Source organism: Triturus cristatus, chromosome 3_1 (assembly GCF_964204655.1).
Source record: "Triturus cristatus chromosome 3_1, aTriCri1.1, whole genome shotgun sequence".
In the NCBI taxonomy this organism is placed as follows: Eukaryota; Metazoa; Chordata; class Amphibia; order Caudata; family Salamandridae; genus Triturus; species Triturus cristatus.
Genome location: NC_140583.1, coordinates 506,193,807 through 506,217,862, shown reverse-complemented (window position 1 = coordinate 506,217,862; position 24,056 = coordinate 506,193,807). Strand labels below are relative to the sequence as shown.

Sequence of the window (24,056 nt, the reverse complement as noted above, 5' to 3'; positions counted from 1 at the left end):
TGTTGAGCACACAGCCGCTCACTTTGTATCGTCTTATTTTTCGAATTTAAATAAATTTAAAAAAAAAGAAAAAAAGTGTATGTCGTATGTGATGGTGTGTTGGTCCGCACATGTGGCAAAACGTGTGTGTGTGGTAGTATGCAATGGTATGAATGTAGATGTGTTTGGGTGTGCGAGTGAGAGATGGGGTGGTCTGATATTTTTAACTTTATTTGTGTTATAGCAGATTGTATGACAAACCCAAGAACATAGGGCATTTTGGAGCATTAGTGCCTAGACTCCAACATACACTTGATATTTCCGTTATATCAAAGGTAGTGCTAAAGTGAAACATCATACCCTCTATCTTTGTAGATTCACCTTAAATAGAAGACATTGTTTCTACTGTGTACTCATTTAGTAGAACCCAAATGCCCATGTTTCCGGATGTACGGAGCATCTGGGCACTCCAGTTTCATGACCCCCCTCCCATTTTAGCAAGGGCAGTATAATTAACGCTTAGCAGTGTCCCATTGGGAGCCCAGACTGCAGTAGGCAATCAAATGTAAAAGGATCGAAAGGAATGAAGCACCAGGGAGGATAGGGTGAGGGGAGAAAATACGAGGGAGACAGGTGTCATAGGTGGGCTAAAGAAAGTGGGAGGGATGCTGGGGTCAAAACCCATCAGGAGGCGTCGGGAAACATGGGGTGACAATTGGCACCGAGCAATCTTGAAGATGTACCACATCTCTCAGTTTCCTCTAAAAGTCTTGGAAGTCATATTTCTTTTCTCATGTAATTTGCATTTCAACAAATAAACTGGAACCACACAAAAGTAAAACAAGCAACCAGGTTCCTTCATCCCCGGTTTTATTCCTGCAGCATCGTATAAGCCAGTCCAGCATCGTATAAGTCAGCCAGGCGCCCTTGGAAGTTTCTTCCTTTGTAGGCGAATGTGCAGCTTAAATTATTTGTGAATCTCTGCTTGGCTCTCGAGATCCTAAACATCAACATTCTGCTTTTCTCTGCCTTCCAAGTTACTCATGATTCTCCTATTCCTTTTAACCCTTCACTATGGCATCAGAACATCATGTCTCCTTTTGAGCCTGAAAGGCTGGATTCATACACGCTGAGTGTCTTTTCTCGAGGTTGCCAGTTGCTGCCACCATGGTCCTCTCAGACCGGCCAATCCTCCATCTGTAATCTCCTAGCGGTGTGGACTCTTCCTTTGCCAAAGCATTTGGCCCTCCAGTAAGTTCCTCTAAATATCTAGTTTTTCAAATTTTGAACGAGCTGGGTTGTGTTCTCCATAGTTCTGCACAGCGATTTGTGCTTGACCCGGGGACCCAGCAGACAATTTACTTTGTATGAGATTTATCTATGCAGTTATCCTCAATAAGAGGATCTTTGGAAAGTCAGATATGAATCTCTAGAAGATAACCTCGCTGAGAATTTTTTTTACAGGTAAGTAACCTTATCTTCTTTAGCAAAAGCTATAACAGATGCCAGAATATTAGCTTGTCATAAGTAAGGAGCTAGTGCTTAAATTTAGCCGGTGATTTTCGGTGCTTAGCAGAGGCCCTTAATTGTCAGCGCCGGCACTCAATTGTCGGCACCGGTACCTATGACAGGCTCCCACATGGTGGCGCTGTTTGTCTAATTTAGAGATATGTACCACAAGAGTTGTTTCTTCATAAAATATACATTTGAATTGAGTAATAACTACCACCCAAGCAATTGTTATAGCTTTGAGGCTCTGGAATTGTCTGAATTAGCACACTTGTAGGAGTTTGATCATTATTAGTTATGTTAGCACTGTCATTTGGCAGTGCTGCCAGGGCCAATGGGTGGTGCAAGCTGCAGTAGTCTCCTGACGAGTGCCCTGGCAATTATATTTTTAACAAATTAAGCTCTGTAAGAAGCTTACTGGAAGAAGCCTTAACAATACATTCCGAAGGGAAGGCTGACCATAGTAAGTCAGCCGTCACATGAGAATACAAATAGTAATGTGCACAGAAGGTAGGTAGAAACAACTATGTTGCTGCTCTACAGGCATCAGCCAATGGAAAATTATGAAACATTGATGCAGATATTGATATACCTGATTAGACTCAAGTTTGCTTCCCGATAGCATAACCTTATAACCTTGTTCTCCTACAATTCATCTGGATACGAGTTGTCATGACTGCCTCAGTCTTCACGTTATACCTGCAAAGAATTTCCAAAATAAGTGCACAAAATAGAAATATTTGGTTATAAAGCTGTGAAATTGTATGTAACTGGATAAAACATGGTCCAAGAAATGATCCTGATGTAGCATTGGATGTTTGCTTCTATTTGCCCCCATAAAGTCCTCAGGGGCAGGAAGAATGTTAATTTGTGTTTCTGCCATTGAGGAGTGATCTGACCAGTTTGGTGGGATCCAAAGCCCTCTGAAAAGAATTGAGAAGAATTTGAGAGACTGTGTGTCAGAGAGGGAATTCCTTTAGTAGGACTTGATCAATTGTTAATGCTTTTCTGCAGCCAAGTACCTGAAGATAATAAATCCAAGTTAACTATCTTTTTGTTTATAGTACACAGATATGTATGCTTGCTAGATCTGAGCATGTCCTGAGTGGTCTCCAACATTGCAATAATGAAATAAATTTAAGAAACTCGAACAGTTCTGCAAATGTAATTAGTTGCTGCAGAAATATTTGCATTTTGGAAAACTTTCTTGAAAGGCTGCTTCTCTATGACTTGCTGACTTCAGAAACAAGAACTGCACTGGAAATGAGAGAAAACCAAACCACCATCCAACCAACTCCACTTAAAGCCACTGGAACAATGTTACACGATAGCCACCAATCTAGCAAAATACACAGTACATCTAAAATTAACACCTGCTTTTGTCACCCAAAAATGACATGCATTCCATAACTAAATGTACTCTCAGATAACTTTTGAGAAAATCAAGGCATCCTCTCATTAAATCCAAATGCCTCTAACTCAGTCATTCCAGACCTTACCATGAAGTTTCTCCCCAAATTTTTATATAAACCATTTTTGAAAACCCGACTCTCACCTTACATAAAGTCTGTTGTTCTCCTCTGGTCTCCTTAGGGAGACCAGCCTTACTCTTTGACAAGTCGCACCAACCAGGTGCACCCTCATTTCCTTCTAGGTTATCTTTCTAGACTTCTTCAACAAATTCTACATCAAACTCCTGCTACAAAAAAGCTTCCCTTTATCCTAATGTTAAAACAAACTACAGTCATATTGACACCACTAATTAAGTGGGAACATTTTAGAAGAAATTGTTTACATCTACCTTCAAGCCTTCCTCAACAACATCTCATCACTGGACCCCTTTCAGTTGAAGACCATTGTATGACACTAAAACAGCCATGGTAGCTGTTCAACCTCTTTAACCTATCAGCCCTTTGACTCTTCCAATTACAAGATCCTTAAACACCACTTTCAATCTCTAACTTTGATGTCTTCACACTGCATATAGTAGTTTGAGTGCCACATCGACAACTCTCCCATTCAAATATACCGTGGTCTGCTGCTCTTCCCTCCACTGGCTGCATCCATTTTTGGAGTTCCTCAATTCTCCATTCTCGTCCTTAGTTTTACAGCTTATTCAGTAAGCCGCTTGGTGAGATCTTAGCACCAGATTCCTCATTTCAGCAGACAACAATTAGCTGTACATTTATCTCCCCCAGCATTGTTCTCAACCACATTTAGTTGTGCATAATGGACACTATTTTCAGTCTTAATGTGATTAAGACTCATTTTCCTGCCTGGACTCCTTCGTAGTTCTCTCAAACCTGCACACTTCATGCCTCAATCCAGTTTTTCTCAAACACAATATATTGTCTACCAAAGAGCCAACAGTCTCAAGGTTATACTATATCAGTGGTTTCCAACAAAGGATCTAGGTGGACTGCATCAATGCAAGATTTTCAGGATATGAACAAAGAAAAGATTATATGAAGCAAATGTATATTGAATTAATCTGTGCGTTTCTTCTGAAAGGTAGCACAGATCCAGCACTTTTAGACCTAAGCCAGTTACTTTTTCCCTAGACTGTACCCTCTCTTTGAAGCACACATCAATTCTGGTAAAGTTCTCCAGTAACTTCACCACAAGCTGTATTCTGTACATGAGGCACCTCCTTTAATCTCCTGCAATCCCTTTAAGTTTCAGGCTCTACAAAAGTGCGACATATGTCTTATTTCGATCACTGCTCATTGGAACCACATCTGATCAATCCTTACTGTGGTATATTCGCATACGTCAAAGAAACTGGTATTTCAAAATTCTAATTCTGGTCAAAAAAGTACTACACAGTATAAGGAGGGGTTTGTTAGAAGAGGAGTCACCACAGCAATTTTTAATCAAAAGGGGCAACAACTTGTTTCACTGAGGTTATGATAAGGGTGGCATAACTAGTGCTGGGCCATTGTGCATCAGGAGCTATTTATAAATAGAAGCCAACAAAGAATTTCTTGGACAATATTGACATGAATCACAAGCTTTTTCTGGTAATTGATGACAATTGCTTACTTGGAAAACAAGCAAATAAAACAAGTCTTACTAGTTATATGAATGTAAGAAACTAAATTCCACTTCATCAGCATTTAAGTGGTGATATTGATCATCATATTCCTGCTGAGAAGACTTTACTTTGCTTCTTTTAGCAATAGTAGTATGGAAAATAGGAGAATGCAGAATATTGTGGTCTATAGTGCTTAAGAAATTGCGTTTCCATGGAAAGCCGGGAAGGCCATATGAAGAGAGTTTAGAGGATTCTTTAAATAGGAGTGTTTTGTCTAACAATTTGTCATTAAAATCATTGAACAGTGATTGGAAATTAGAGAAATGGTTTTGTTTAAAGACAAATAATGATAACAGGTGGTCTAAATCCACCATGTAATACATTCTGTTCAGCTCTTATTGTAAGGAATTGGACTGTTGGTTGACTAGGGTGTGAACACTTCTCCGGCAGCAACCACAATCCTTGTCAGGGAAAAGCACAAGCAAAGCCCAAACTAACCTGTGCTCAAGCCCCTGGTAGTGTGGCACAGAGCAGTCAGGCTTAACTTAGAGACAATGTGTTAAGTATTTGTGCAGTACTTCAAACAGTAAAACTGTGAAAACACTACATAAAAAGAATCACACACCAGGTTAGAAACATAGAGTTTAATTTAATGAATAAACCAAGACCAAAACGACAAAAATCCAATTAGTAGGACCAGAGATATTGAACTTGAGAGTTCTAGGTAAAAATAGCACCAAAAAGCGCAAACTGTGGATATATGGTAAGCTGGATGGGACAAAGTCACAAGTTCAGGCCGTCCATGATGGAGTGCGTGCTAACTACAGGGACCCAGTTAGGCCAGCTGAATAAACACCGTCAAATCCTGGTTTGCGGGGCGTTGCGTGGATCCGCGTCAAAGTGGCTTCACACTGCCCAAGTGATGCATCGGTTCCAAGATGCAGGGAGGCTGCGATACGAGGGTATGCATAGTCGTCAAGAATCCCGTTGCAGGGGCTTACCATGAGCAGTCTGGATTTGAGGATGCGGAACGCAGTCAGGTCAATGAGTCGGTTCTGAAGAGCTGTGAGGCTGCGTAGCGTAGTCCATCGTTTTCATCGAGGCTGCCATCGACGAGGGATGCGATGGCCTGCGCTGAGAATGTTCGTGCAGTCAGGGGGAAGTTTTGGGAAAAAAGGAAGTGTTGTGCCTGGCAAAATTTGTATTTTGCTAGGTCTAAATGGCAGTTTAAAACTGCACACACAAGCTCTGCAATGGCAGGCCTGAGACATGTTTAAAGGGCTACGTAAGTAGGTGGCACAGTCAGTGCTGCAGACCCACTAGTAGCATTTAATTTACAGGCCCTGGGCACATTTAGTGCCACTTTACTAGGGTCTTATACGTAAATAAATAGGCCTAGTGGGTATGTTGCCGATTGGCAAATTTACTATGTTTCAAGGCGGGATCACAAGCACTTTAGCGCTGGTTAGCAGTGGGAAAGTGCACACTAGGGGTGGGCAGAATTTGCGTAGCCGCGCTACGCAATGTTCTGCGAAACTGTAAAAAATCTCTGCGAGCACGCAAAAGTTCCGCGAACACGCGGAATTGCTTGTTCCCCCCGTTCGGGATGCTTTTTTCTTGTTCGCGAATGCTGTTTGACTGCTCAGGGGCAAATATCTCGTGAACACGCTTTTTGAAAGCGCGAACAAGCAAAAAATTCCACGAAGCCGCGGATCGCTGAATTTTGTGCAATTCCGCATTCTCCGCAGAACGCGAAATTACCCAAATTCCACAAATTCCGCGAGCGGAATGGAATTTACCGCCCAGGCCTAGTGCACACCTAAATTGGAAAAGGAAGGCAAAAAGTTTGGGAGTGTCCTTGCAGAGAGGGCCAGGGCCAACGCTTACTTTATTTCTGTTTAGCTGAAGTGCGGTACCCTTTACTTGCAGTGTAGAAAAAGGTATAGCTGCATGGTCTGTCTATGTCAGCTGTAAATGCTGCTTGTCTGAGAACCCTCTTTTTGGAACTGAATATGTCAGTATTACTACCTTCAGGGGTGCCAGTAACTGAATGAATTACATATACTCTATCCATATTAAAGAGAATCAGGTTAGTAGCCCTGATCGTGTGGTATTTAAGTTGCTTATCTCCTAGTAAGTCATTATACTTGATATAGATTTCTGCTACTATGTCACTTGCATTGTTTGAGAGTATGTAGGTAAAATGTGAGATGAGCTGCGATGCGGTTCGTTACGACGGGCCCAATCCACACAGCAGCGTCGATGCACCAGTTCTGAGCAGGTTTGCATCATGTAACAGAAGATATACGTTGGTTCCCCTGAAACCACAGAGGCTGGCAAAGCACATTAAGCCCACTTCCTAGGGTCCAGGGTTTGGGTGGCACCACTTACCAGGTTAGACTCACAGATGGCAGAATACAGGTGCACATGCCAGGTTGTTGGAAGTCGGTTATGTCCCTGAGCCTTCAGATCAGGAGGGCAGCCAACTAACCTTGGAGTCACTCTGGGTTCTGGGTTCAAGTCCAGTCCTTCTCACCCAGGCAAGAGGGCAGCAGGTCAGCACAGTGGGCAGCAGTTTCTTCAGAGCAGCAGTCCAGCAGAGTGGCAGTCCTTGTAGCAGCACAGTAGTCCTTCTTTCGGGCAGTGTATCCACATGTCCAGTAGTGTACTGAAGAGTTAGTCTCTGAGGTTTAGTATTTACACTAGGGGTCGCAAGAGCTCATGGAGTTGTAATCCGTGGAATTCCGCGGAGTTACCAAAAAACTCTGCGTTTTAAGTTCTGCATCGCAGAACATAGAAAGGAATTTTCTTCATAAGTTGGAATAACCATATTAGCCACTATGTACAGGCTATGCAATGGCAGACCTGAGACATGTTTAAAGAGCTATGTAAGTAGGTGGCACAGACAGTGCTGCAGACCCACTAGTAGCATTACATTTACAGGCCCAGGGCACATGTAGTGCCACTTTACTAGGGTCTTATAAGTAAGTAGGATTAGCAGTGGTAAAGTGCACTCCAAAGGCCAGCAAAAGCAAATTCAGCAAAATATAGGAAAAGGAAGACAAAAAGTTTGGGGGTGACCTTGCAGAGAGGGCCTGGGCCAACACTTACTTTATCTCTGTTTAGCTGAATTGATGTACCCATTACTTGGAGTTTAGAAAAAGAGATAGCTGCAGGGGTTGTCTATGTCAGCTGTAAAGGCTGCCTGTCTGAGAACCCTCTTTTTGGCGTTGGGTATGTATGTCAATATTACTACCTTCTGGGGTGCCAGTAACTGAGTGAATTACATACACTCCATCCATTTTAAAGAGTATCATGTTAGTGGCCCTGAGTGTGTGGCATTAAAATTGCTTATCCCCTAGTGAGTCAATACACTAGATATAGATGTCTGCTACTATGTCAGTTGCATTGTTTGGGAGTATGTAAGTAAGTAAAATGTGCCATGAACTTGAGAGGAGGAAGATTAGGGTTCGCATTATAGTAATGATTTATTAGTGCTACTGCCAGGTTTTTCTTATGGGCAAAGGCTAGGCCTCCTCTGCGACCTAGATTGCATTTGGGTACTGACACATTAAAATGGTGAGGAGTCATATCTCATACAAGGTTGAATAATATGTCATTAAAAGTATGGCCTGGTGATTTTTTGGTAAAAGTTAAAAATGTGATCTGTGTTTTAACAGTATACCTAGTATTTACAATTTTGCATACATATTGTTTGAGTTAGTTTGTCAGAATGGAGGCGATTACTAATAGACATACAATGAATTGAATACTGTTTTAGTGGTTAGGGGTTGAACTAATGTGAACAACACTTTGCTATGGAAGACAGCACATACATAAGCACAAGAACTTGAAAGAAAAATCATTCACTGTCTTTGATGTCTGCTTGACGTAATTGGCCACTTTTTAGTATGTTTCCACTTTTTTAACTGATTGAAACCAGCAAACTGATTTTGCTTGTGGTCTAAACTACAAATGAGCAGAATTGTGGACTACAGCAGCATGTTCAATTCAGAAAGCCCCCTTCAATCTCTCCATCGTAGGCCCAGAGTCTTTGCATCTTTGTAATGCTTTGTTTTCCTAAAATATGCCTCTTCTTGCAGAACGTTCTGTCACTAGATGGCCAGGCCGTACGAATGGTGTATTGCCTGGTGGGTCCTTGAGCAACCTTCTCCCTGCCGGCCCTGGTCTCTCTTCCACAGCACGTGCCCTCCCCGGTGCAGCAGGGAGCTTGCCCAACTCTGCAGAACTGGAGCTTGCTATAACCTCTGCCTCTGCTCCCATTGCACCACGCGTGATTCATATGCACCGGGTCAGTCCTGCGAGCACACACACTCTGAAACTGCACAGGTAATTCATTGTTCTACTTTTTCATACACTGTACTTCATGTGAGAAGAGGATTTGTTGTAATATTCATCCTGCAGATTTTGCATGTCGTTAAATATCCCCACGAGCCAGACTTGGAAAATTGTAATAGCATAGATTGGGCACCAGGTTCCCACAATAGAAATGTTTGTCTCATCAATTGAGTGTCGATGGTAGCAGCTTAGCACATTCGCCCTACACATATTTTCCTCTTCTACAACTTTTGCACTCTGACTTGACTCATTATACTGGCCAAAATTATTTTATGTCAATGCTCCCTCTATATGCGCTTGCAAGTTTACCTTCTTCAACCGCTACCAATGTTTTAAGGAACTGCTTTGCGAATCCTCTGTTCTCTATTTAATCTAATAGCAGTCAACGCTGCTGTTTCTCCGTTGACCCTCACAACGACAAAGCCTCATTAGTTTTCCCACTCACTGGAAGTCACACTGCTTCTTCATTCATTTTACCACCATGCACGGGTGATCATGTGTGCCACCATCAGACATACATTTGAGTGATGGCTCTTTCTTACTTGATGATCTTGAAGGTATGTTTGGGCCAGCTCTTTGCAGGAAATCCCTTCCATTTAACATAGAGGTAGTGCCTAACGCCGAGTCTCCTCAAGACACTTGTGACTCCTTAGACCCTTGCAAATACACTTCCTTTGTATCTGGGAACACTGCTTTGTACTCACACCCCTAACGCCCGCCTGTGGCTTTCAGAGCAGGATTGTGCTTGGTATAGCTTCTCAATCATGGCTGTTAGATATCTGTATTCCTGCAGGGAGGGCGGCTGCACAGTTAAGTGTGCATCTGCGCTGCACTGCAAGGTTGCGCCATCCTTGCAATGGGATTTCGAAAAGCTCCTCACGTGAGTGCGGTGCTTGTGATCACGTTGCATTGCCTTTTCGTCTGCATGAGGTTCTTGAGCAGTGGAGCTGCCTCTAACCTTGAAATGACCTCACGGAGCCGCAGCACAGAGCTGTGAAGGGGGAGGCCCCCACCGCGCTCTGTAACCGGTGCTTTTAGGCGCGAGTGGCTGGGCAGTTATGAGGAACCTTCTCCAGGCCTGTTTTCTAAGCACCCTGCACGGGTCACCCAAAAAGTTTAGGTGAGCCTGTGTTTCTTTACATGGGAGATATCGAATACAAATATCCTTTGCTCGAAGCATCACTTTTTACCCATTAAGTGTTGTGACATTTTAAAAAGATTAAAACTGCCATTTTATTTGCAGAAATTTGTGTCAGTGACCAGCCTATAGTAAGCAATACAGGCTTCGGGGAAGAGATTCGAAGGAGGGAATTTACCCAATCTCTGCTAGGATACTATAACTGATAGACGTCAAAAGACACCGATGGTCGGCATCTGCAAAAGAGCATGCTGCCTGCCCATGTGGTGAACGAGAAACTGGACATATACCAGCCCGGACAGCTGGAGTTTGTCTGTGGCCTGCCACCACCAGAGCCAAGACTTTAGTGTGCTTCCCAAAAGAGAGAACAGACATGGAAGTCCAAACATATCAGGAAGACAGACCACAACCATATGTAATATCAAGCTTAGAAGCAGAAGAGACTCAAACTGTGAGAGGGTTGCTTCTGCCCAAAGCAAGGACTGTACCTTATTCTGAAATGTATCTGTACAGCAGAAGTCAGGTGTACCCTAAGAAACTAAAAAGGCAAAAAAGAACTTGACCAGTTGGAATTCGGTTGCATCTGGTTGCCCCTGGCACTTAGGTTCGGAAGTTAGTCATTTAACCAACTCTCACTTCCTGGATTCTGGTATCCTGAAAGAGTACTGAGTGCTCTGTGTGCCGGCAGTAGAAACAGAACTGAAACCTGGTCTTTAATCTGTTTAAGCACACATATCTGTACAAAAGTGTTTTTAAGAAATGGTTTTGCATATGTTATATACAACATTGACCGAATCGATGGTAAAGGTTGGGTGCATTGGCGGTATATCTTAGTGAAAGTCATGTAAAATATTTATAGATGGTCTTCCCCATCACAAAAACACCACACATTTTTTTTGTTAATTACCAGCATAAATTAGATTGTCGTTCTTCATTTTTTGTGACAATGATTTAAAAAATGTGTTCACAAACGAAATCTGGATAGTCAGAGGAAAGGCTTTTCCACACTTTTGGATTTTATAAGATAGATTTTATGTTTATAAGGAACTAAGGGCCTGATTTAGACTTTGATGGATGGGATACTCCGTCACAAACCTGATGGCTACCCCATCCGCCTTATATCTGATAGAGACTTCTAGCTGCTGATTCCTTGCCTTTGAATTTCCCAGGCGTCAGGCTGGGTCCGGTAACTTTTGCTGAGCAATACCCCTTGTGTGCGCCATCGGGTGACTCCATTCGGCTCTGCGTGGCGACGGTGTCGTCAGTTATGATGTTGCGGTGCCTATATAGGCGCCATCCAGGCGTGCGGATGTCAGCTCTTTTCTTTCCGTGCCAGTTAAGCGCCGATCCCGGAAGAGCTACCCCTCTGTCGCTTTTTCAGAGGGATTTTTCTCGTCTTTTTGTCGGATTCGGAAGATTTTTTTCCTTTGTGTGTGGGGATATCACAGAGGAAGACCAGGTTCAATATATGCAGTGCCTTTTACCACATGAGGTCGGTTACTGACCGCCACCTCGTCTGCCTCTGGTGTTTCGAGCGCGACCATGATTTGAAGTCGTGCTCGGACTGCCGAACTGTGGCTTAGAAGGCCTTGCCCATCCTAAGCAAAAGGTTGTGACGATTCAGGGGTCCCTCAGGGGCTGGACAGTGGGGGGTATACTCCCATGTCCTTTGTGCAGTTTCACGCCAGAACGGGAGCCAATGGCTCCCTGAACTGGTTTTAACTGGAGTATGCAAGGAGGGCACCAAATGTGCCCTTCAAAGAAGTCTAGTGATGTTGGCAAGCCCCCCCACCCTGTCCCAATACACTAAACTCTGTCTGGGAGGTGGTCACACCTCCCTGTGACAGGAAACCTATTGTCCTGTCTTCAGGTGCTCGAGCTTGGCTTAGCAGCAGGAGGGCAGAATCGTGTCTCTGGTAAGCAGCAGCCATAGTTTGCTGTCTGGGTCTAGAAGACTGGTACCGGGAGCAATGAGGGCCTCCCGGCTGAGCTTTGCAGTGCAAAATGGTGTGGGAGGTATAATTCCAACAAGTTTGTTACTAAACACGACAGGGTTCATTACAGCCTGTTTAGAGATAGCCATTGCGTAATGACACACAGCCACGTTATATATTGTAATGACTGATGCACTTACAACCTGGAAGAATGGACTCAGAAGGTTGTAGGGGTGTACGGCTCATGCAGGGGCACCCGCCCACTTATAACCGAGCACCCTGCCTTCAGGATTGAAAGGCCTGCCTTAGGGGTGACGTATAGGTTTTAAGTGTAGTGACCTCAGATATAAGAAAACGTATATCTGTCATAAGTGGTGCAGGAACAAGCTTACACAGCTTGCAATGGCAGGCCTGTTGTCACAATTTGAGTGGTCCCCCATAGGTGATATAATACATGCTTTAGCACATGGGGGACCCCTGGTGTACCTATACTCTGGGTATCTCAGTACCATAAACTAGGGAGTTACAAGATTACAAGAGTAGCCAATCTGGAGTGTACCTAAGTATTCACCATGTCCAATTTAGGGAGGAAGCACAGAGACTGGGGTCCTGATTGGCAGGATCCTTCAGACGAGTCAGAAAAATACCAGGCAAAAAAGTAGGAGTAACAATGCAAAAGGATCCTCCCTTCCTACACCCATTCTACCGGGCCACAGGCATTACCTGCGGTTCAAGGTGGGCCACGAGCACTTTCAGTTTACAGTGCTCCCCTTCTGCCTTACCAGTGCCCCGCGGGTGTACACCAAGGCGATGGGGGTGGGTGCAGCTCATCTGCGCAGGTTAGGGGTGTCGGTCTTCCCCTACCTCGATGTCTGGCTGTTGAAGCCATCCTCGCCCCAGACTGTCATCTCCCACCTTCCAACTACAGCAAACCTCCTGCATTCGCTTGGGTTCTCTATAAACGTGTCGAAGTCACACCTGACTCCTTCTCAGACGCTCCCTTTCTACTGAGCTGTTCTGGACACAGTGCATTTGTGGGCCTATTCTCCCGAGCAGCGAGTCAAGGATATTCAGGTTATTTATTTATTTCATTTATTTATAAAGTTTTATATAGTGTGAACATGATCCCTAAGGATATCAGAGCGCTTGACAATTGGAGGGCAGGAAGGTAATAAATGCAGTACCGGCATCAAATAAGAATAACAAACAGGACAGTTACAAGCAAAGAGGTCAATAGAGAATAAAACAATTACTGGTACATATCGAACATGGAGGGGAGCAAATGATAAGTTAAAAGAAGAGTAGCACCCAGTTCAGGTCTTAAAGTTGTAAGTCCAATACCTTAGAGCAAACGATCCAAACCCCTTTAAGGTAAGAACTTGCTCATAAGGAATCTTTTAGCTTCCAATTTGAAAGCAACCATGGAGGAGATTCTGTGTACTTTCGGTGGGAGAGAGTTCCAAATCTTCCGGGCAGAGCCGGAGAAATCTCGGTGACACGTTCTCTTTTTGCGAGAGATCGGTGGTTTCAGGAGGAAAGAGATAGCACTTCTTGAAGGTCTACCACCTCCGGATAATTCTAGCTTTTGTGTAGGCTAACTGGGGGTTTTGAAATGGAGGGCTTTGTGAGACAGGCAGGCAATGTTTATCTGTGCTTTATAGGGCAACCATTTAAGGGATTTTAGGACTGGGGATATGCGCGTATTTGTTTGGGTACCCGTAACCAATCTGGCTGCAGCGTTCAATGATGCCCGTAGTGGGGCCAAGGTATATTTGGGGAGGCCACAGAGCGTAGCACTGCCTTAGTCTAGCCTCGGCAAAACAAGCCCTTGGACTATCTGCTTGAAGTCAGCTTGTGGAAGGAATGGTTTGAGATTCTAGAGTGTCCTCTTCAGGTGATTAGCTCCCTTGCATACATTGCTAATATGATTCTTCATGTTCAGATGCTTGTACAGGGTGATTCCGAGAGATTTGGCTGAGTTAATAGTGAGGGGGGAGCAGTTGAAGGCAGTGAGGCGGTTCCCCCAAAGGTCTAACTTGGGGATGTGATTCGGAGGAGAAATGAGGAGGAATTCTGTTTTTAGGTGTTGAGCAGGAGGTGGTTCTCGGTTAACCAGTTTTGAGTAGTCGTTAGAGTATTGTTGAGTGATATGAGGTCATCCGGTGAGGAGATTTTCAGATAAAAATGCGTATTATCCGCATACATATGGAAGAGAATGTTCGTGGAATTTAGTGCATTAGCTAATGGTTCCAAAAACAAGTTTAAGAGTATAAGAGATAGGGCGTACCCTTGGGGGACCCCCATGGATACTGGAGAGGGCTGGGAGAGAGAGTGGTTCGGCTTGACTCTTTGGGATCTGTTGTGGAGGAAGGACGAGAACCATTGCAACACCCGACCATAGAGGCCCATCCTGTTCTTCAAAATGAATAGGAGCTTGTCGTGATTGACAGTGTCAAACACAGAGGAAAGGTCAAGGAGGATTAGGAGGCAACATTCATTTTGGTCAAGCATTTTTAAAATGCCATCCATAACGTGAGTGAGTGCCGATTCCATGCTGTGCCCACTCCGAAAGCCGGATTGATGTTGGTCCAGGAGTGATTCCCAGTGGTGTAACGAAACTAGAGGGGCCACCCAGCAAAGTACATAGCTGGGGCCCCCCACGCATCGCTGCCAAGGTTCCAGGTTGCCTATGTGTGACATTTTAATGGCTGAAGTGTGCGTAGGTGTGACTTTGAGTGCCTTATGTGTGACACTTTGAGTGGTACATTATTGCAAGTGAAAGTAGCTGTGCCTGTGTAATAATGTTAATTTCAGAATGTCCTGGGAAACCTCGAAAGAGTGGCGTGATGGCGTATCTAGGTAGGAATGTGCTTGTTTCCTGCAAAAGGGCCATAGCCTGGTGAGTATTGCATGCGTCCCAGGCTAAATTTTTTAAAATATAAGAAAATAACCCAAAAAGCAGGCTGCCTACACTGGGATTTTGTATAAACAATATGGGAGCGACCCCACTGCCCAAGAGACAGGGTACCACAAATGTGTAAAGAAAGAAATTCTCTTGGGTATGTATAACCCCCTAAACCACAATTATGCCAAGTTCAATCCAAACTTTCAAACAAACTTAACTTGGGTTCTAAAATGCCCAAATCAATAGCCGCATATAACTCAGAGACAAAGAGACAAGATCAAATAAAAATTGTTGTTGTAATTTATTGACAAAAAATATATCCACATATCTACAGCCCTACAGTTGGGTTCATACATACATTCAACATAAAGTACAAAAACATATAATATAAAATATAAAAATATATTATTTGAGAGCAAGGATGTAATGTGAAATCAATATATTCATCACAGAATGGTATAATTCCAGAATAAATCAATATATGCGTATCACAGGTCTATTCTTTGCACAATAGATCCAAATATGAAACAGTTCCTGGATTTTAGACCAATTCTGAATTACACAGGCGTCGACGCGTTTCGGTGGTAAACTCTTATATAGATCCCACCTTCATCAGGACAAAGATAAAAACTCTCCAATTTTTCTAAACAGTTTAAAAACCTAATGAGGCAATAAAAGAAAAAAACTTTTAAAATTTTGTTTAAAAAACCTCAAACACCACAATCACAATCATAATACTGAGAGTGAGCTAAATACATAGTTATATACATAATCTTAAATTGGCAATAGATCCATAGATAACTTCTGTTTCAGGCGTTAAGTTAATGAAACCATAAAAATAGAAATCCTGTTGATGACACACACCTATCGGGCATGAAGCTCTATCAAATCTTTGTCTATGAGTGCATGCGGCCATTAGGGGAAAGGTCCCCTGTTACTCAGATTCATACACACTACAAACATACAGACTAATTCGCCTCATCCGATTGATTTACCTTCTATGTGTTAAAACATTAACCCCTTGGCTGCGGCAGGAATTCCGCCGCAGCGCTGGGGGAGGTTTGGGGGCAGCGCGGTGGCGCTGTGCTCATGACGGAGCCACTCCGTCATGAGCCACGGTTGAGCTGTGCTCATGACGGAGTGGTTCCGTCATGACTCCGCCCACTGCGCTAATCGCCCGCACAGGCGGGGAATCAGCGCAGCGTGGGAGGAGCGGCGGCCAACGGCCGCAGCATGACGGAACCACTCCGTCATGAGCACACGGCACCCGTGGCTCATGATGGAGTGGTTCCGTCATGAGCGCTGAAGGGGTTAAGATGCAAGAGTGCATCAGGTTAGCTATTCGCCCATAAATTGTTTGTTCATCTTTATATCAATATTCGTGTTACATAAAAGATAATGATGATACATACCCCCACAAAGGGTGTAATCCGCTCAGAAAGACAGATATATGGATGTTATCTGTATTCTACATGTTCTTGCTGAAGTACCTTGAAGTCCCTGTTTGTTCAAACTATAAGGTCCTAATGAAAAATGCAAATATCTTATTAAAATGAATGCTAATATAAGCAAAATCCTAGCTAAATTGGATCGTAAGGAATTTTCTGCTTACCTCAATTATTGTACATACATGTGGGGTATCAGGGTCTCAGCCCACTTAGATCCGGCCCACTGAGTCAAAGAAATCCGCATGGATATTGTCGGATTACCAATAATCAACGCAGTCTTCTCGTTGGAGGTATATTTAAAAATGCACCTACAATATTAATTAAATATCTTATTATCGGTATATACAACGGTGAATGTCAGTTTTAAACATAAAATTGTTTAAGGCTTGCTTAATTTGCTGACGATCTGTATCGTTATTAATATTCAACAAAGATCCTGGGTATCTTCGTGTGATGATCGTAATGATATTTTATCAAATCTAGAGAGTATGTGAGTATCAGCTCCTTGCCAGCTCTCTCCATAATGTGTCAAATACAATGACCTGTATCTTCATTGAGGCTAGGCGCAACATGTGTTCCCCCAACCGGTTATTGATGGTGTTAAGAGTTGGCACAATGTTGGGCGTATTATGCGGTGCTATGAGCAGTACTAGTAAACTCCGAAAGTTCATCCATAATGTATATGGACCTCTTACCGTCCTATTCTCAGTCCCATGATCCGAAAATAAAATTTACATTGTAATTCCGCTTCCACGGATACAGGAATATATGTATCTATCACATAATGTGTTTAGAGACCGAATCGTGAAGCGGAAAGTGTGTCTAAACGATCAAATAGAACTCAAAAGGTCGGTCTCCTAACATCCACATTAAGGTTCTGCCCGTCCTATGTTTACCTTCGTCATGCGGTGTATTCTGATCCTTAGGAATGCCGTACTGTCTCCCCGTTTCTCTCGTTGTCGGGTGAGAGACCCATGGATCCATTGTCTGTTTGTGGAGTCCTTTATATGTAAAATATTCCGGCAAAACTATCCGCACCTGGAGTCTTGCGTCAAAATTGCGCGACTCTTACTGTTACTTAAAACGGCCCTGCTCGCCTTAAAGCGGCAACCAAAAACCCTATGATGGTGTCCACATTTGTTGAACTTTTTGCGAGTAATAAAGTTTTTGCTATGGTTTTTTTAACTTAACTCATTACCCGAGTAGTAGTACGAAAACCCAGTTCTTTATATTTACTAAGCAGTTTAAAGCGGTCCCGCTTATCTTAAAGCGGCCACCCAAAAATGTATAAGCCCCACCATCTATAAAAGCGGCACCTATTTATCTCAAAACAACGACCAAAAGATGTGTGGACCCTATGATGTGGTCCACTGTTTGTTCAAGTTAGAAGAGAAATAAAGTTTTTAATATTTTGTACTAAACTTATTACTCAAATGGTAATTAAAGAGACCCGTACTGGATTCCAAAGATATATGATTGGTTTGTTTCGTATTGTTTTATTTTACTAGCAACCCCATGCTATAAAATGGGTAAAATACCCATTCCTGATTTAAATTTTTTTAAGCATTTTTAATTTTTTTATTTTTTATTATATTATAAAGAATCATAGCCAAAGTGACCATAGTTTACTCATTAGGTGTCTACAATATAACACCCGTCCATGAAAGCAATATGTAGGTGGTAGATATAAGTTGAGAGAAGGTCCGCCCCACAGAGGAACCGATGGCCGGTACATCAGTTAAGTTTCATGGAGCGGACTCCAGATCATAAATATATCTATCATAAAATTCCATGCAGAAGTATTGTCATTATACCTATCAATTCATTGGTCTATCAGTCTCATCCAATCTTCTTTCGTGTTCAGCCCCGTTCTAATGGTATCCAGAATGGAAATATACCATTGTTCACGCTTTTTACGTTTAAGGGTTAGGTCCCCCAGTCTCTTGTTACCCTCTATTTTCTCTATGATGAACCACCTGAAGTCCATTAGGGGGTGTCCCTCTTTCAAAAAATGATTCACAAGGGGAGCATTTTCCTTCTTATTTTTTACGGCAGACTTATGTTCTCCTAACCTAATGCGCAATTCCCGGGAATTTGATTTGGGCATTTTAGAACCCAAGTTAAGTTTGTTTGAAAGTTTGGATTGAACTTGGCATAATTGTGGTTTAGGGGGTTATACATACCCAAGATTATTTCTTTCTCTACACTGGGATTTTGCCATGATACAACTGTCTGTAGTAAGCTCTGGGGTCACCATGTGCTGAGTTCAGCCACACATAGTTGCAGTAAAAAAAACACAGCAAGTCTGAGACTGTAACAGCTAGGGAATGGTACGACCAAGATATTACAAACACAGGGAGATGATGGACGGAGCACTGAAACTTTTCAGACACTCACCCCCAGTCACAGATCAGGGTTGAATCCACCATTATTCTTTAGCTCACTTCACCACCCAGTTCAGACCCAGCCATATGCAAATCAGTCTTGACCCTGTGCCTCATGGGAACAGTCCAGACCGAACTGCCAAGCCACGTGTTCCCTGGACCGGAATCAAGCACCCTGGGACCGGTTTTGAGGTAACACCCCTCATCAGCTAGGTTAGCTTGAATCCAGTGGCAAAGTGAGCAAAGGACCCATGTCTGGGCATACCCTGCCGACCTAGGGTGAACAAAGCAAACACAAGGAGATGATGGACGGAGCACAAACTTTTCAGACACTCCCCACCAGTCATAGGTCTGGGTTGAATCCATCATTGTTCTTTAACTCACTTCGCCACCCCAGTTTAGACCCAGCCATATGCAAATCAGTCTTGATCCTGTGCCTTATGGAAACAGTCCAGACCGAACTGCCAAGCCAGGTCTTTCCTGGACCTGAATCAAGCATCCTGGGATCGGTTACGGGGTAAAACCTCTCATTAGCTAGGCTAGCTTGAATCCAGTGACAAAGTGAGCAAGGGACCCACGTCTTGGCATATCCGTCCCATTTGGGGTGACAAATACAAAAAGAACAATTTATGGACAGAATGCAGAAATAATGTCATACGTGGGTACCATGCTCTCCATGCCACTGGAGTCAAGCTATCCTGTCTGAAGAGGGGTGAAACCCCGAAACCGGTCCTAGGTTGCTTGTTTCCAGTCCAAGGAATCCACCCACTATCATCTCTCATTCACAAACAAACTGGTTGTGTTAATAATGAAGACTTTTTTCAGGCAATGCAGTCAAATATATAAGGGTAGCACTATAACTGCCTTTCCACTTTCTGCCTCCTTTCCCACCACATACTGGAAGTCATCCACCACCATCCATATCTGGGCTCCCCATTCCCTCCCTCCTCCAGAGAGTCTGATCTTCATGCCCAGTGTGTCAGCAGTTGAGACCTGGTGCTTTGGTGAGGAGTCGGTGCTTTTGTCGCATGAACAAAGTAAATAAGCTGTTGAATCTTGCCTCTACAAAGTTGATTGGGGAGACCGAGCCAAAGGGACAGAAAAAAAGCAGAAGCACTCCATGGGGGACTACAGATCCTAGCTTGTGAGTAATTTCTATGCCTGATCCTTTTTCTATCCTTTCTTGTTGCCTCAATGAACACATTAAACAAAATGGTAACCAAAATCTAGCAATAGTTGCAGTACAGTGGTCCCATCACAGGCTTTTGCCCCAGTGCCACAGCACCTGCTGCACTGATTATCGATGGGCCCGGTCCTTTCTGTAGAATCCAATGGTACTGGCCTGTGGCCTGGTTGTGCACGATACAAGTGATATTTGGCAACACCAAGAGAACTCTCATCCCGTGATCTTGAAATCCTAAACCCCTCCTGCCCAGATATCGCATAATTCCTGTCCATTTCATGGGCGCTCTCTTTGACTCACCCTCATATACAATAAGTAAATTGAAGTTTCATTAAAACAAGTAGGAGTTTCCCTCAAAACTAGATAGCCCAGAAGTGTTTATTGTGTGCTTGTGACATGGGTTATTACATGAATGCATTTTGTGGTTTCCCTCTCTGCCACAGCCACAGAACTTTACAGAATGTATCTTACACACGTCATGGTTACAGAGCAGTACTGGATGTTATCGGCCCCATGAGGATGAGTAGCAGAGACAGCCCTGCTGACTTTTGAGCCTATTTATTGTGCATTTGATAAAAAATGTCCACAAAAGGCACGCATGGCCCTGCATCCCCACAGTCCTCCATACCCCACAAACACCCGTTGGAATTTACAGATACATTTTGCTGAATCTTTGTGTTTTTCCAAAGGCACTGACTTCATTGGTTGTTCTGCTAGGGCTGGATGACCTGCGTTCATCCAACAGCCTTTTCCAGATTTTTAAGGCTGATAGTCTCTTTTATGGGCAAATAAAGGACCTTTAACTTTTCACCGAACACAATTCATTGGCCATCCCATGAATATTTGCCAGTTACCTTTTCAGGATCGTTTCACATATGAAAATAAACAATGTTCAATTAAAAAAAAAGTTGTGCAATATTGTAGGGGGCGGCTGTTTTGAATTAGGGTGGGAAGCTGCGAAGTGTTTCTTTTGAAAATGTCTCAATTCCTGAGAAAACTATTATTACCAATTGTATTTGTATGTTGGTTTTCAAGTTAAAATAAAACATTTTTTCCACCAATTGAGTTGCTTAATGGGAAATTCATCTACATACAATGCACCTTCATTTTCAGTTCCAACTACTGCCTTCAAAGAAATGTTTCCGTTAATGAAAGCAAAAACCTTCTAGAAGGGCAGGTAGGCCAATAATCTACATCTACGGAGACTTTGCTCATGTAATAAAAAATGCGCTACTCCTGCTCTGATGTGCCCGATTAAAATATCAGGGAATTCTGATATCCAATACTCTGCATACAAGAGAATTTAGTTTCAGGCATTGGCTTACTTGAAATTTTACAGTGTCTGTTCCGCTGCCGATTTTCAGCAGAGCCCACTGTGCACATTCTCTGGGTGCCACGACGGCTGAGCTGCCTAGTTCCTGCTGCAATCTGGGTGTGCAGGCCAGGCTGCCAACGTGTGCCCTCTGCTTAGAGTTTACCCGATCCTGGAGAAAGGGCTGAGCAGAGCTCTGGGCGCAGCGCTTACCTTCTCACTTAAGAGCTGGCTCTCAACATGCTGCTGAGACGGCTCTCCGTGCACCTGGTACACGTGGTCGCCCGGGTGTGGCAGTGACCCTGCTGTTAAGTTTCTGGGCTCTGAAGGCACCACCCATTACAGCCTGTAAAGTCAGAGAGCACGATTCAATCACAGCAGCACTGGGGTCCTGGTTCCGGACAAGATGTAACAAAAGGCATGCTAGAAATAAAATTGTAGCAATCCGGGCCCAGAGACGAATTCCATGGCAAACATAGTAACCTGTCTCTGGGCCTGCTTGTGTAGCCCAGGAAACATTAAAATGTGTAAACAGACGAGCTCTGGCTGCTCACTTGCCGAATGGACTCCAAAGCTCCTAGACAAATGGAAAGGGGCCCTATATGTGTGATAATTGCAGTGATTCGGGACATGCTTTTAAATGCCTTAGGCTAATCCATGATGCTTAGCAGGGCTGGACCACGATCCCGACCCAGTCTGGTGCTCTCAGGCCTGCCCGTACACAGTGCCGGAGGGGGGCCCCCTCGGGCTCGGGGCTTCCCGCACTGCGGGGGTTATTGTTACGCCACTGGTGATTCCGAAGTTTTAGCCTCTATCCTGGATTTCGCTGAGACTCACACTGAGGCTGTTGGGCCTCATGGCCTCCTGCATCCTGTTGGTGAAGCATGCCAGGTGGCATATGCAGGCTCTGCAGTGGGACCTGAAGTTTCAGTGGACACAGCATCAAGGAAATCTCACCGACGTGGTCCAGATCTCAGAAGGAACTGCCAGATGAAAGTTTTATATAGCGCGAACATGACCACCGAGGGTATCAGAGGGCTTTACAGATTATGTATCACAAAGGATATAAGCAAACAAAAACAGCATAAAGAAGGCAACAAAATCAAAGTCTAATTGATAAACATTATCCTGAGGGGAAAAAACAGACAAAACAGAATCGTCAGCGCAACAAGGTCACAATCTAGAATTGTCCAACCAGGTTGCTGGGCCAGATTCAACGGGTATGGACCCATAACCAAATGAAGGGGCCATGCTAAGGAAGAAATTTCTTCATCAAGTGTACTTTGACTTCTTTTTTGAAGAAGAGAGTGGAGGGGTTCACCCTGACTTCCAGTGGAAGGGAGTTCCAGATCCTCGGAGCCATCTCTGAGAAGGTTTGGTTATATGTCTTTTTTTTCTTTAATTTTTTTGGTTTTAGCAAAAGGGTGCTGGCACTTCTGGAGGCTATAGAACCGCAGCAGAGCTCCAGTTTCCGAGCGAGGTACAGCGGGGTCTTGAAGTGGATGGCCTTGTGAGCCATGCATGCAATTTTTAACTGTATTCGACCTTCGCATGGAAGCCAATTCAGGTCCCGCAAGTCCGGAGAGACGTGATGGTATGTTTTGTGTGCCAGTTAAGAGCCTAGCAGCGGAGTTTATGGAAACCCTAAGAGGAGCCGTCCTCACTCTAGGCAGGCCGCAAAGTGTTGCGCTACCATAGTCCAGCTTTGAGATCACTAGTTCTTGTACTGCAACCTTTACGACATGAGCAGGGAGAAAGGGTTTGAGTTTCCTGGGTAGGCTGAGTTGGAAGTTCGCTCCTTTGTTGAGGGAACTAATGTGCTTCTGCATGTTCAGACTTTTGTCCGGAATGATACCCTGAGAAGATGCTGAGTCCACAAGGTGCGGTCTACAGTTAAGAGCAGTCAGCTGATTCAGCCATTGCTCCATGGCAGGAGATTGGTTGTGGGGTGGGAACAGTAAGAATTCAGTTTCAAGAGCATTTAACTTCAGGTGGTTACTTGTCAACCATCTTTGTTTCCAGCAGGACTGAGTTGTGGGACTGGATGTCTTCGGGGGAGGCGATCTTCAGGTATAGTTGGGTATCATCCGCGTACATATGATAATGAATGCTGGATGATTTTAGAATTTCTGTCAGAGGTTCCATGAACAGGTTAAAGAGCGGGGGGACAGTGCTGAACTTTAGGGAACCCCCAAGGTGACCGGTGCAGGATGTAACAAGGAGTGGTTCACCTTGAAGCTTTGGGAACTGTTGTGAAGGAACGAAGAGAACCAGTTTAAAACTGGCCCAGATATCCCCATCCTATGTTCCAGGAGGTCAATTAGGTGATCGTGTTTGACAGTATCAAATGCTGATAAGAGGTCAAGAAGGATCAATAGGCACGCTTCATTGTGATCCAGCATTCTAAGCGCATCATCTACGATGTTTGTTAGCGCCGACTCCGTACTGTGACCTGGGTGAAAACCAGATTGCCATTGGTCCAGGAGCTGGAAGTGGTCGATGTGATGACAGAGTTGGGCGCGCGCACATTTCTCCAGGAGTTTTGCTAAGGTGGAGATGTTGGTGATTGGGCAAAAGTTAAGAAGGTCCGTGGGATCAGCATTTGGTTTCTTTATGATCGGGGTAACTTGACCTGATTTAAGGCAATAAGGAATAGCACCTTGCATAAGAGAAGCATTGACAATCATCATTCAGAGTGTTAGTAAGGAGGATCTCACTCACAGCACAGGTTCGATGGCAAAGGGTCATTGAAGTGATTGGAAGGTTTCAACGTCGACAGCATTTTGCGTATAGTGGGTTCATCCAAGGTTTGGAACTGACTCTAAGATGCATTGTTTTTGGGGAGGAAGGGCTGTGAAGAGTCAGTGTTAG

The 24,056-nt window shown here is 43.8% G+C and overlaps 1 protein-coding gene across 1 annotated transcript in view; it reads left to right on the top strand.

The window, feature by feature from the left end:
- TTLL13 (tubulin tyrosine ligase like 13) overlaps window positions 1-24,056 on the top strand; it is a 433,768-nt gene that overhangs the window by 393,045 nt on the left and 16,667 nt on the right. Inside the window, 1 exon segment of the mRNA XM_085644394.1 lies at window positions 8,626-8,872. Within this exon segment, the coding sequence (XP_085500520.1) occupies window positions 8,626-8,872 (247 nt within the window).